Raw genomic sequence first — 12,649 nt, 5'->3', positions numbered from 1 at the left:
AGGAACTTTGAAAACCTCTAAAAAAAATCCCGCGAGGAAGTCTAAAATACAAAAAAAGAAATATCGGAGAACTCTCTGGAAGAACTTCTGCAAGAAACTCGCAAACACCCAGGGAGAAACTGTTGGATAACTATCCGCGAAAACTATTAAGAGAAATTCTTAAAGTATCTTTCGATAAATTTTGGAAGGATTCCCGGGGAAAATCCAACGAGAAACTCTGGAAGCTTATCGGGAAAATCTTTGGAAGTTTTTTTTTCTGGTAGGTAGTCCTGCAGAGACACCATGAAAAATTCCGACAGTAATCCTGGAAGGAACTCTGATAGGAATCTCAACTCTCAGAATTCAAGGATGAACTCGCGAGAAGAATTCAGTGAGAAACTTCGAAAGAATTTATAGGAATTGCTATGGAAATTCGGAAGAAATTCATGGAAGAATCATGAATAGAATTTCGAGAGAAATTTTCAAAGGAATTCTTTATCCTTGAAAAAGTTATTGAATTTTCAAAAGTCCCATCTGGAAAGCTCAGGGAGTTTTATTTTGTCTTATGAGTAGACACCCTGAGAAACGTTGACAGAATATCTTAGATTTAGATGAATTCTAATATATAAATCTCGTGATATGTTTCTGTGTTTGATGTGATTGCACTACTTTTCCCAGAATGTCGGTTCCCCGAATGTCGTTTCTCCGAAAATACTTACATTACATTCTTGTCACAATATGTTCGTAATCCTGGGGACTAGGTTGTTCAAAAAGTTAATCGATTATAATTTGACAAGTCGATTTGGTTCTAGAAAGAACGAACAGCAACGGTTAATAAGGAGTCATATTGCCTTTCTTCATTCAGTTGTGTTTCAGCAGGTCTGAGGAGCAATAGAACTTAAAAGAATCGCCTATAAATTAAAGAAGAGTGTGATTCGGGGAAAAGGGTCATTTGGGGAAAAGTGCCATTCGGGGAAACGGCATTCGGGGAAACAACATTCGTGGAACCGACATTCGGGGAAAAGTAGCACAACCGTTTGACGCATCTCGATCTATATTCCATATCTGATGCATCTCTTTGTATCAGATTTACATGATGCCTATCTCGACAACCTGAACATTTTCCAAACATTTTTTTCTTGTTTAGGTACCATCCCTTTTTTAATTTAACCTTCCTAATGCATCATGCTGAGAAAAACTCGCTGACGTAGTGTACAGTTTGGGGACCCTAATGTACAAGGAGGGTTAAGTGGTTTGGCTAAACTTTGTTTTTGATCTTATTTCTATCAATCTCTATTTAATATTTAGTATTGCAACTGGTTGTTTGAAGATGTTATCAATATTGATTTTATTTGATAGCGGGACATTTGGCATAAAAACATTTGGCATAAGGTCACTTGGCATAAACATATTGGGCGTAACGGTCAATTAGCATAATGGACATTTGGCATAATAGAAATGCACCCTTCAGTATTATGCTAAGTGTCCATTATGCCAAATGACCGTTATGCCAAATGTCGTTGTGCCAAGTGATCTTTTGACAAACGGCCATATGCCAAATGACACAGACCGTTAATCAAGGTTTTATTTTTTCAGTTACTACTTCCATAAAAATCTCAGCACAAATCCTGAAATTCCTTAAGTTACTTATAAACGTGAAATCTTCATTAGAACTGATTACCTTTTGGGCTGAAACAACGGTTTCATAATCTCACTTTTTCCATCCATAGGCATCTTCGTCGGATGGGTCCACGGCCGTCACTACGAATGGCGAACGACTGTCGGCAATTTTGAAAAAGCTGTTCGAGCCCCACGCGTCGGGAGATACGACCGAAGAGCTAGTGAAGGCAGCCGCCAATGGAGACGTTGCCAAGGTTGAAGAATTCCTCTCCGGATCATCCGCACAGAATGTTCCTTCATCTTCCACCAGCTCCCAGGATTCGTCCCAGGTGGTGAAGGTCGATGTCAATGGGGTGTTTGCCGGTCATACTGCTCTGCAGGCGGCCAGTCAGAATGGTCACCTGGAAGTGATTCAAGTGCTGCTGAGGTACAATGCAGACGTTGAGATCGAAGATAAGGATGGAGATCGAGCGGTGCATCATGCTGCGTTTGGCGATGAACCAGGTGTTATGGGATTGTTGGCTAAGGCCGGAGCGGATCTAAACGCCCGGAATAAGCGACGACAGACCGCGTTGCATATTGCAGTCAACAAGGGTCATTTCAATGTCGTCAAAACTTTATTGGAGCTAAGCTGTCATCCGAGCTTGCAGGATTCCGAAGGAGACACACCTCTTCACGATGCGATTTCAAAGGAACATGATAATATGCTATCGCTGTTGCTAGATTTCGGTGCGGATATTACCCTAACCAACAACAACGGATTTAACGCATTGCATCATGCCGCACTAAAGGGCAATCCCAGTGCCATGAAGATATTACTTACGAAGACCAACCGACTGTGGATAGTGGAAGAGAAAAAGGAAGATGGCTACACCGCTTTACACCTGGCTGCGCTGAACAATCACGTTGAGATAGCGGAACTGCTGGTCAAAATGGGCAAAGCCAACATGGACTGCCAGAACGTCAACCTGCAAACGGCTCTACACCTCGCAGTCGAACGCCAACACGTACAAATAGTTAAACTTCTAGTTCGCGAAGGAGCCAACCTAAACATTCCCGATAAAGATGGTGATACGCCTCTGCACGAAGCTCTGAGACATCATACCTTATCTCAACTCCGGCAACTGCAGGACGTCGAGGGATTCGGAAAGATTCTTATGGGACTGAGAAACGTAAGTAACCAAGCTATACTATTGATTAAACTGAGTGTCAGAAGATCCTCCATTTGAGACATTTCTGCTAAACTCTCTTCCCAATTTCAGAACACCGATAAGAAAGCATCCGCGTCCATCGCCTGCTTCCTAGCGGCCAACGGTGCCGACCTAACAATTAAAAATCGGAAGCTCCAAACTCCTTTAGACCTGTGCCCGGATCCAAACCTCTGCAAGACCCTTATCAAATGCTACAACGAACGTAAGACCGATGATATGGACATGACTGCTGCCGGTGGTACAGCATTGCCCGGTCCCAACATGATGCGTAATGGAGGAGCGCCGGTGACAGGTACGGCCACTGCTCCGAGCTCGTCATCTCTGGTCCCTGGATCTACTCCGGGAATTTCGGCGTCCGGAGTGGTAGATGCCAACCTACTGAACGATCTGAACAAGATGTCCATCCAACCGACAGTTGGCGGTCAGAATAGCGTTGCGGGAAGCAATGGAAGCCCGCTGGATGAGTGCTTGCTCTGCTCGGATCAGAAACGGGATACAGTATTTAAACCGTGCGGACACGTTGTGTGCTGCGACAACTGCGGCCCGCGGATAAAGAAATGTTTGATTTGTCGAGAAGCGGTTTCGGAACGGGAAAAGATCGGAGAGTGTTTAGTTTGCTCCGATAGGAAGGCTGCGGTATTCTTCAAACCTTGCGGCCACATGGTTGCCTGCGACAATTGCGCCCAAATCATGAAGAAGTGCGTCCAGTGCCGAGTCCAACTGGAACAAAAGGTTCCTCTATCGGTCTGTAGTGGGGGTCCTGGAAATGTGGTCACTGTTCCATATCAGCGCGACGAGAAGAAGGAAGTCAACCAAACAGTTCTGCAGGGCATCAACAAGAGCGGTCATGGCGTTGCCATGAACAATACGATGTCTCCGAATGTGAGTGGCGTTAGTGGTACTCCGACTTCGCTTACCACGATGAACAACATCGGCGCTGGAAACGTCGCACCAAACAATCTAAATCTGGCCGACGATGTGCAGAAATTGCAACAGCAGCTGCAGGACATCAAGGAACAGGTTAGTAATTTCTGGTTCATGATATTTTTGCATATAGGTATTGGGAGCGGACAATGTGGTTTGAGGTTTTTGGTCGGTGGTTTATCCTTCTAATGCCGTTTCCTTTACCGCAGACGATGTGCCCGGTCTGTTTCGATCGCATGAAGAACATGGTCTTCATGTGTGGCCATGGAACATGCCAGATGTGCGGCGATCAAATCGAAGGATGCCCAATCTGTCGCAAAACGGTTGAGAAACGGATTCTTATGTTTTAACTTTCTAGCTGTGTTGCGTTACATAACGTATTCTCAAACAAGTAACGCCACGAGCAGCGATTACTTGGCCGAGAAAACATTCAACGAAAATCAAAAAAATCAATCTCCTAAACGTATGTTATAAATAGGTTTTAAAAAGTTTATCAATCCACAATCAAAACCTATTTCGGTTAGTAGTTGAAGCGGTTTATTATAGTTACAACGTTGAGATTGTTTCACTCCTCTGGCGTTTCAACGGTGACGTTTGTTTTAAAACTTTTATTTCGGCGCACATAATTATTCCATAGATAACAAGTTTTAAATCAGATAATGCAATTGTTTATTATTTCACTGAAGATATGCAACTATCTTCGCTGTTACACGATTTTGCGCCATCAACAAACAAACATTTAAACAGAAACAATCTGAAAAGTTGCATTACATACAAATACAAAAAAAAAAACAATTACTGTCCTTAATAATATATTTAGCTCCAAAATTATACAAAATTCGCCTACAAAATATTATTCTAGTTACAAAAATATATTAGAAAAATCATAGTGGCCCAGTATAAACAAATAAGTCAAGCGTCAAAAAACGATTTTAATAGGAACCAGCATTGCACATAATCAATTTATCACACCTCTGTACGGAATAATTCGAAATAAAGTCGTAAATATCTATCAAATCTTAAGGAGCGAGTTTCACTTAAGTAGAGCATGAAAGAAAATATATATTTTCCCGAGCCATTAACAACCCAACTAACATTTATTGCGAATGTAAACGTCAACAAAGCGACTCAATACGGCTTGATGCTGAGTTACTGTACTATACTACTATACTATACTGAGTTACTATATCAATGAATCTGGCGAACTTAATCCACATGTTGTATATGCTGTGCGAGCAGCGTCTATGTCGCCAAGTCATAGCTGTTTTCTTGGCTCCTATGTAACCACTAACTGAATAACATCTTGAACAGGCGCTTTTTCGACCTTTTAACAGCTCTTAAATAATAGTTATACGGCATCCCCAAATTAATCGAATAAATATAATCAGGTTATTGATACCGTGACGCAATACATGTGGAACTGGAACGCTTTTGAAATTGAACAATAGCTCCCGATGATATCCTCGCTGCCACTTTGCCGGCTTCGGAGTCAGTTTGGCTTTCTATTCCGCAGAACCATTAGCTGTTCTGTGGCTTAGTTGGTTAAAGTGCCGGTCTAGCGAATACGGAGCCTTGGGTTCAAATCCCACCAGAACGCGATTTTTTCCACAAATTTCATCTCTCAATTTATCAATTAGCAACATTTCGTGCCTTCTAATTACAAGTTTTTCCAGTACGATTCACAGGGCTTTAAAATTCAGGGGGTGTCCGGAGCCTTCAAAGAGCGTTACAGAAAGTTTCAGGGACTTCCAGGAACGGTTTAGGGTCTTCCGAGAGGTTTTAGAGACGATTGTTAGCATTTCAGGTAAGCTTTCAAATGTATTATGGAGATTTCAAGGACGTTTCAATAGAGTAATTGGAACATAGGGGCGTTTCGAGACATTACAGGGACGGATCAAGGGATTTCAAGGGGTTTGAAATTGTTTTTTATGGGTCTCAGGACTTTAAGGACGTTTACAGAGTGAAATCTCCGTAATCTCTTTGAAATACACCAGAACGTTCTAAAGGAAACCCAATGAGGCTCCCTGAAATCGTCTGAGACCCGCCGAAACGGCCTTGAGAGTTCCAGGTACCTCCTCTTATCATAACCCTAGTAAGATGTTGGGGCCAATATGACCCTAACAGGCACGTACACCATTCCAGCACCAACCCTAGGAGTATTAAATGTGATGTTGAGCAAATACATTTGTTTGTGTGTACTTATCAAAATGAGAGTTGGAAACCAAGTGCAACGAATTTCATGAAGGCTTCAAGCAGTTTAATTGAAATAATAATACAAACAGTAATAAATAGGTACATGACACAAGTTTCAAACATGCCTCAGAAAGATTCTCCAACGGGCTTTATTGTGAGCTCATGGACCTGCACGCGCGGAGGAGTGCCGAGAACATAAATAATGGCATTGGCTATATCCTCCGGTTCCAGCAATGGTACAGTATTTTCCGATGTGATGGAATCGGGTAGCATATCCGTCCTAACCATTCCAGGACTAATACTCTGAAAAAAAAATATACCATGAAATATTAAAACTGGCTAAACGTATCCTTCGACATCATACCGTAACTTTAATCTTTGTGTCTTCTGCTATAAATTCTTGCCTCAGCGTGTCCGTAAGAGCGGTAACAGCAAACTTGGAAGCACAGTACATGTTCAAGTGAGGCAAGCCTGTTTTGTGGCCGGCTTCGCTATTGATGTGAATTACATGCCCGTCCATCGAACGTTTCTTCATTGATTGAAAGGCTTCTCTGGTGCAGAAGACCAACCCCAGCACGTTGGTGTTCAGCACTTCTCGTATCATAGTGCTATTATCGGCGTCTATTAATTTCGTATTTCGGTAAATGCCAGCGTTGTTCACCAGGACGTCGACGCCTCCGAGCGTTTTTTCGATCCATTGAAATGCTTTGCGAATATCTTCCTCCTGGGTGACGTCACATTTCACAGCATGCAAGCGGTGTCTAATGGACTCATCCAAATCACTTTTCAACGCTTCTGTGCGTTCTACACGCCGAGCTAAGCCAACCACTAGCATTCCGGCTTGGACCAATTTTTTAGCTGTTGCTGCACCGATTCCGGAACTGGAACCCGTTACCACGGCCACCTTACCGGTCCAGCGATCCATTGTTGTTGGCAGTGATCTTAATTGAGACGTCGTAGAACAAAGTGGACGTTGGTGTTGCACCGAACTTTAAAAAGCTACTACTGAAATGTGTTAGGTGTATTATATATCAAAGTATGTATAGATCCGTTAGGCAGAAGAAGGCCGTAGAAGCATTATTTATTATTCGATAACACTGCAAACGTTGATTGTTTGAGCACAATGCGTGTGAGGCAGCTTTTTGTCCTGTTAGCGGTCATGCATAGCTTACGTCACGGTTATTTCGATAAAACTATCTATTATTTTTTTATGCAATTTGATACTGAATTGCATAAAATAATTTCTATTTTATATATCTCATTTCGGTATCATAATGGCCCACTTTTACGCAGTGATTCATTATGCTACTGGAATGAGTTGCATAATGAAAAATAGACGGCAAGCCTCGTTGGATAAATGTACGAATCGTGCTGAAAAAATCAATTTTTCGCAACTCGTTACATAAATAACCCCGGTGGGAAAGATCATTCGGTGCTTCGACAAAGCGAACTGGAGCACATTCGCTCGAAAAGTCGATCTGGAAGTCGACCTCGGGGCAGATTGGGTCAACGACCTGGACCGGCCGGAGAAAATCGACTAAGCAATCGTAAGAACCATTGACGTAGCTAGCTTTTGCTTTTTTGTTACTCACTCTTCTAAGCAGACACGAGAAAAAGCGGGATGCAAGAGGGACCCTGTGCCCCCTTTTTCATCCTTCTCTTACTTACTTTCCTATCGGTTGGAAATACGCTAAAATGATACCATCCCGAAGGCACGGTAAAGACTGGGTATGCTGCGCAATTCAGATCCTATTGTGATCCACTAGCCTCTGCCCAGAAACTCCTATCCCTACCTTCTCACGGTACCGGCCGGAAACTATGAGCAACCTTAGGGAAGATCGGGTAACCAACCCCGATGGGAACTTTGGTCGTATGCTGATAGGGAAGGGGGGAGGGGGCTTGCTTCGGCAAACCTGAGCGTCTGTTCTCCAGGAGGAGCGGCTCACAACAGCGTCTAATCCCCATGTAGGGGCGGCTGATCTACGTCCGAGTGTCAGGGAAGGACTCTAAGCTCAACTGTGCACCATGGTCCTCCGGAAAGTAGGGGGTTGGTGTCAGGTCCTACGAGCCAGCCGTAAAAAAGACTAGGACCGGAAAATCAACAAGAGAAGAATGCGAACCAATGGCGACGACCACAGCGACGACAAGGGACTTGCGATTGGAAGCTCGGTATGTGGAACTGCAGATCTCTCAACTTCATCGGGAGCACCCGCATACTCGCCGATATACTAAAGGACCGCGGGTTCGAAATCGTAGCGCTGCAGGAGGTGTGTTGGACAGGATCTATCGCCGCCTCCAAAAATATGGCCATACGTAGCACCTTTTTCCAGCACAGCCTCCCTTATCGTTACACCTGGAGATCACCACAGCAGATGGAATCTCAAATCGACCACCTTCTGATTGACGGACGGCACTTCTCCGACATTATCGACGTCAGGACCTATCGTGGCGCCACCATCGACTCCGACCACTATCTGGTGATGGTCAAACTGCGCCCAAAACTGTTCGTCATCAACAATGTACGGTACCGGCGACCGCCACGGTATAATCTAGAGCGACTGAAACAACCGGATGTCGCCTCAGCATACGCGCAGAATCTCGAGGCCGCGTTGCCAGACGAGGGCGAGCTCGATGAGGCCCCTCTAGAGGACTGCTGGAGTACAGTGAAAGCAGCCATCAACGACTCAGCTGAGAGCACCATCGGGTACGTGGAACGGAATCGACGGAACGAATGCTTCGACGAAGACTGCAGAACGGTTTTGAAGGAGAAGAACGCAGCGAGGGCGATAATCCTGCAGCAAGGGACTCGACACAACGCGGAACGTTATAAACAGAAGCGGAAACAGCAGATCCGCCTCTTTCGGGAGAAAAGGCGCCGCCTGGAAGAAGCGGAGTGTGAAGAAATGGAACTGCTTTGCCGTTCCCAAGAAACACGGAAGTTTTATCAGAAGCTCAACGCATCCCGCAACGGATTCGTGCCGCGATCCGAAATATGCAGGGATAAAGACGGAGGTCTCTTGACGGACGGACGTGAGGTGATCGAAAGGTGGAAGCAGCACTTCGATCAGCACCTGAACGGCGTGGAGTCCACGGCAACGGAGGAAACGACGACTCCAGTGCAGCGGACCAAGATGGACCCAGAAAAGTTGGCCACCTGTCTGCATCGGCAGATAGTCAGGATCTGGGAAACCGAACAGCTACCGGAGGAGTGGAAGGAAGGGGAAATCTGCCCCATTCACAAGAAAAACGACCATTTGGAATGTGAGAACTTCAGGGCGATCACTATTTTGAATGCTGCCTTGCCTACAAAGTGCTATCCCAGATCATCTTCCGTCGTCTGTCACCTAAAACGATGACGATCGTGATGATCGTGGGAAGTTATCAAGCCGACTTCATCGACGGCTGGTCGACAACGGACCAGATCTTCGTACGGCAACTCCTCCAGAAATGCCGTGAATACCAGGTCCCAACGCATCACCTGTTCATCGACTTCGAAGCGGCATACGACAGTATCGATCGCGCAGAGCTATGGAGAATTATGGACGAAAACGGCTTTCCTGGGAAGCTGACTAGACTGATTAAAGCAACAATGAACGGTGTGCAAAACTGTGTAAGGGTTTCGGGTGAACTATCCAGTTCATTGCCTACAGTTCATCATGCCTACTCTTCAACATCGTTCTGGAAGGTGTGATGCGACGAGCCGGGCTCAACATCCGGGGAACGATTTTCACAAAATCCGGACAATTTGTGTGCTTTGCGGACGACATGGACATTTTTGCCAGCACATTTGGAACGGTGACTGAGCTGTACACCCGCCTGAAACGCGAAGCAGCAAAGGTCGGACTGGTGATGAATGCCTCAAAAAGATTAAAAGTACATGTACAGATGATAAAAAGTACATGCTGGTAGGCGGAACCGAACACGACCGGATCCGTCTGGGTAGTAATGCTACGATAGACCGGGATACTTTCGAGGTGGTGGAGGAATTCGTCTACCTCGGATCCTTACTGACGGCTGACAACAACATGAGCCGTGAAATTCGGAGGCGCATCATCAGCGGAAGTCGGGCCCACTACGGGCTCCAGAAGAAACTGCGGTCGAAAAAGATTCACCCACGCACCATGTACAAAACGCTAATAAGACCGGTGGTCCTCTACGGGCACGAGCCATGGACCATGCTCGAGGAGGACCTGCAAGCACTCGGAGTTTTCGAGCGACGCGTGCTAAGGACGATCTTCGGCGGCGTGCAGGAGAGCGGTGTGTGGTGGAGAAGGATGAACCACGACCTCGCTGCACTTTACGGCGAACCCAGCATCCAGAAGGTGGCCAAAGCCGGAAGATGGGCAGGGTATGTTGCAAGAATGCCAGACAACAACCCTGCAAAGCTGGTGTTTGCAACTGATCCGGTTGGCACAAGAAGGCGTGGAGCGCAGAGAGCACGATGGGCGGACCAGGTGGAGCGTGACCTGGCGAGCATTGGGCGCGACCGAGGATGGAGAGCGGCAGCCACAAACCGAGTATTGTGGCGTACTATTGTTGATTATGTCGTCTTGTCTAAAATGTGATGCTGAACAAATAAATGTATGTATGTATGATAGCCATCCCGAAAGGAAACAAGGATATCACCAATTCTGGTAATTACCGAACTATAAGTCTGCTGAGTAGCCTAAGCAAAGTTATGGAAAGGGTAAACCGTTACCTGGAAACGGAGGAATTCGTTCCAGCGGAGCAGTTCGGCTTCAGAACGGGACATTCCACGGTGCTTCAACTTGCTCGCATCACGCAAAAGGTGAACCACTTTTTTCAAACGGGCAAATCAACTGGCATGATTCATCTCGACATGGGAAGCATACGACTCTGTGTGGCCAGACGCCGTTGTCTACAAGCTCTTCCGCTCGAACCTCCAATTCTACATGGTCAGGATTGTGCTCAGTGCTGAGTCCGATTATCTACTCTACAACGTCCTCATTTCTGACGTACTGATGATAGACGGAGCATCGTACGCATTCTTTGCAAATGACACGGCTTTCCAGGCATCGGGCAAAGATCCGCAAATCGTTGTCATTCATCCCCAAGCGGCGATGAACAACCTTGAGGAATTCCAACGGAAATGACGAATCAAATTGAACTCGATTTTCTTCACGAGGAGGCGTGCTACTCGCCACCTTCCCCGCAGACCGATCACGGTCAATGGTCAGCCAACTACATGGGACGATGAAGTCAAGTATCGTGGAGTGCTGTTCGACGAGAAGTTGAAGCTCGACAAACATGTGAACTACGTCGCCAAAAGGTTGATCGATCTACCAAAGCGGTTCATAAACGGTCGACGGTGTGCAGCTTACATTAAAAACAAGTCAAGTGCATCATCCAACCATCCTATGCATCGGCGGTTTGCGAAAACTGCTATTAATCTCGCCGCAAAGGCTGCAGGTGGAACAGCTGCACAAAATGGTTCACAACTTGAACCCTCGGTACCCGACCGACGATCGGCACGAGCTGGCCAGAGTCGACACCAATCACTGTATGGGCCACGAGATCCTTCAGGACTTTCTGTGAGATGTCAGCGTATCCGCTATTCGGTGCACTCTTCCATCAACATCTGTCATATTAGTTTTAAGATAACTTGAGATCTAAGGTTTTTTTGCACTCTTTTCAGTAAAACAGCCAAACGTAGCTAGTATTTTTTCGTTCTGTGTATTTACATATGTTTCATATTTATTTTTAGCAGAGGGGTTCACGCATTGGTGCGTGAATGCCAGTCGCCAAGTGCTAGATTGTGTGAAGACTGAAGAATAATGATAGATTTTACAGTGATGGGAAAGTTGGACGACAGAGAAACGTTTTTTTTTTTAAATCCATTTCTAATTCTAGCGATGGCTATGAACATACGTTTATACACAAGATGTATGTTTATAAGAAGAGAGTGTATAGAATAGTAGATAGAAAGATACTAAGTAGGAGGACAGGGACGAGCCAGGGATTGAATCCAGGAACTAAATATGAATCAGTAGCGGTAGCAGAGCTTGGTGGTAGTCTTACCTCAAATCGAATCAAATCAAATCCCACTCAACACACAAAATGTGAATTGTTCTTTCGGAAGGGGAGTTAAGCGTGGGCTTCGAGATGAACTAGCCTCATGCCGAAACATGGGCCAGAAATCTCGTTAGTAAAGATGAACAAAAAAAATTGGCCAATTTGGAACAACTTTGTTTCAAGCAGTGGCGATTCCCTAACCTCAAATCTACCTGTTCAACAAGTGTAAATTCTTGAATTTTCGGAACAAACTAGCTTGTAATGGGTAGAGAATGACAAGTGTTCGTATATGCCCTGCACATCACGAAAAGGGAAATTATACGCCATCTGTCTGTCAGCCGTTTAAGTAGATTAGACGTTACTTCTATCCGTTACTTTCGTTCGTGGAGAACGATAAAAGCTCAAATGCCAACGAATAGGTTATCATGGCGTACCACCGCCTTCCGGGCACCATTATATAAAAGGAGAACAAGTAACCAACATCGTTTTTTTTTTCTGCACCGAAGCACCATCTTGGCGCCATTACTCTAACTGGATCTCTGCGCCACCCTGTTTTCTAAAGTTTTGTTATACCTCTAAAATTATTAAAGTTGAATTAAGTTGTAAGTGATTGAATTAAAGATAGGTGTAATAAATTAAGCTAAAGAAGGACGAAATAAACAATAGTGCATTTTCTGACTGTGTTAGTG

General features: G+C 45.0%; 2 protein-coding genes across 2 annotated transcripts in view; one reads left to right on the top strand and one right to left on the bottom strand.

Annotated features, from left to right (window-relative positions):
• The window catches only part of LOC109399659 (E3 ubiquitin-protein ligase mind-bomb), a 33,581-nt gene extending 28,824 nt beyond the window's left edge, over positions 1 to 4,757 (top strand). Inside the window, exons 3-5 of the mRNA XM_019672154.3 lie at positions 1,710 to 2,771; positions 2,862 to 3,830; positions 3,944 to 4,757. Of these exons, the coding sequence (XP_019527699.3) occupies positions 1,710 to 2,771; positions 2,862 to 3,830; positions 3,944 to 4,084 (2,172 nt within the window). The 3' untranslated portion in view covers positions 4,085 to 4,757. The remainder of the gene's footprint in view (positions 1 to 1,709; positions 2,772 to 2,861; positions 3,831 to 3,943) is intronic.
• Positions 4,758 to 4,890: 133 nt separating this feature from the next.
• On the bottom strand, positions 4,891 to 6,972 carry LOC109399647 (farnesol dehydrogenase). Its single transcript, XM_019672138.3, has 2 exons — positions 6,292 to 6,972; positions 4,891 to 6,230 (listed from the first exon to the last, which is right to left on the bottom strand). Exons 1-2 carry the CDS (start codon positions 6,850 to 6,852, stop codon positions 6,054 to 6,056), a joined length of 738 nt encoding a protein of 245 aa, XP_019527683.3. The 5' UTR covers positions 6,853 to 6,972; the 3' UTR covers positions 4,891 to 6,053.
• Between the last annotated feature and the right edge of the window lie 5,677 nt (positions 6,973 to 12,649).

Source organism: Aedes albopictus, chromosome 3, assembly GCF_035046485.1.
Source record: "Aedes albopictus strain Foshan chromosome 3, AalbF5, whole genome shotgun sequence".
Lineage (NCBI taxonomy): Eukaryota > Metazoa > Arthropoda > Insecta > Diptera > Culicidae > Aedes > Aedes albopictus.
Note: the sequence above shows the minus strand (reverse complement) of the source record. Positions and strands in the feature narration are given on the sequence as shown.

Bases quoted from the DNA above. Each gene is read 5' to 3' on its own strand.
- LOC109399647 (XM_019672138.3), bottom strand. From the start codon at position 6,852: ATGGATCGCTGGACCGGTAAGGTGGCCGTGGTAACGGGTTCCAGTTCC. The intron at 6,231-6,291 runs GTATGATGTCGA...TTTTTTTTTCAG, and splicing joins ACACAAAGATTAAAGTTACG to AGTATTAGTCCTGGAATGGT.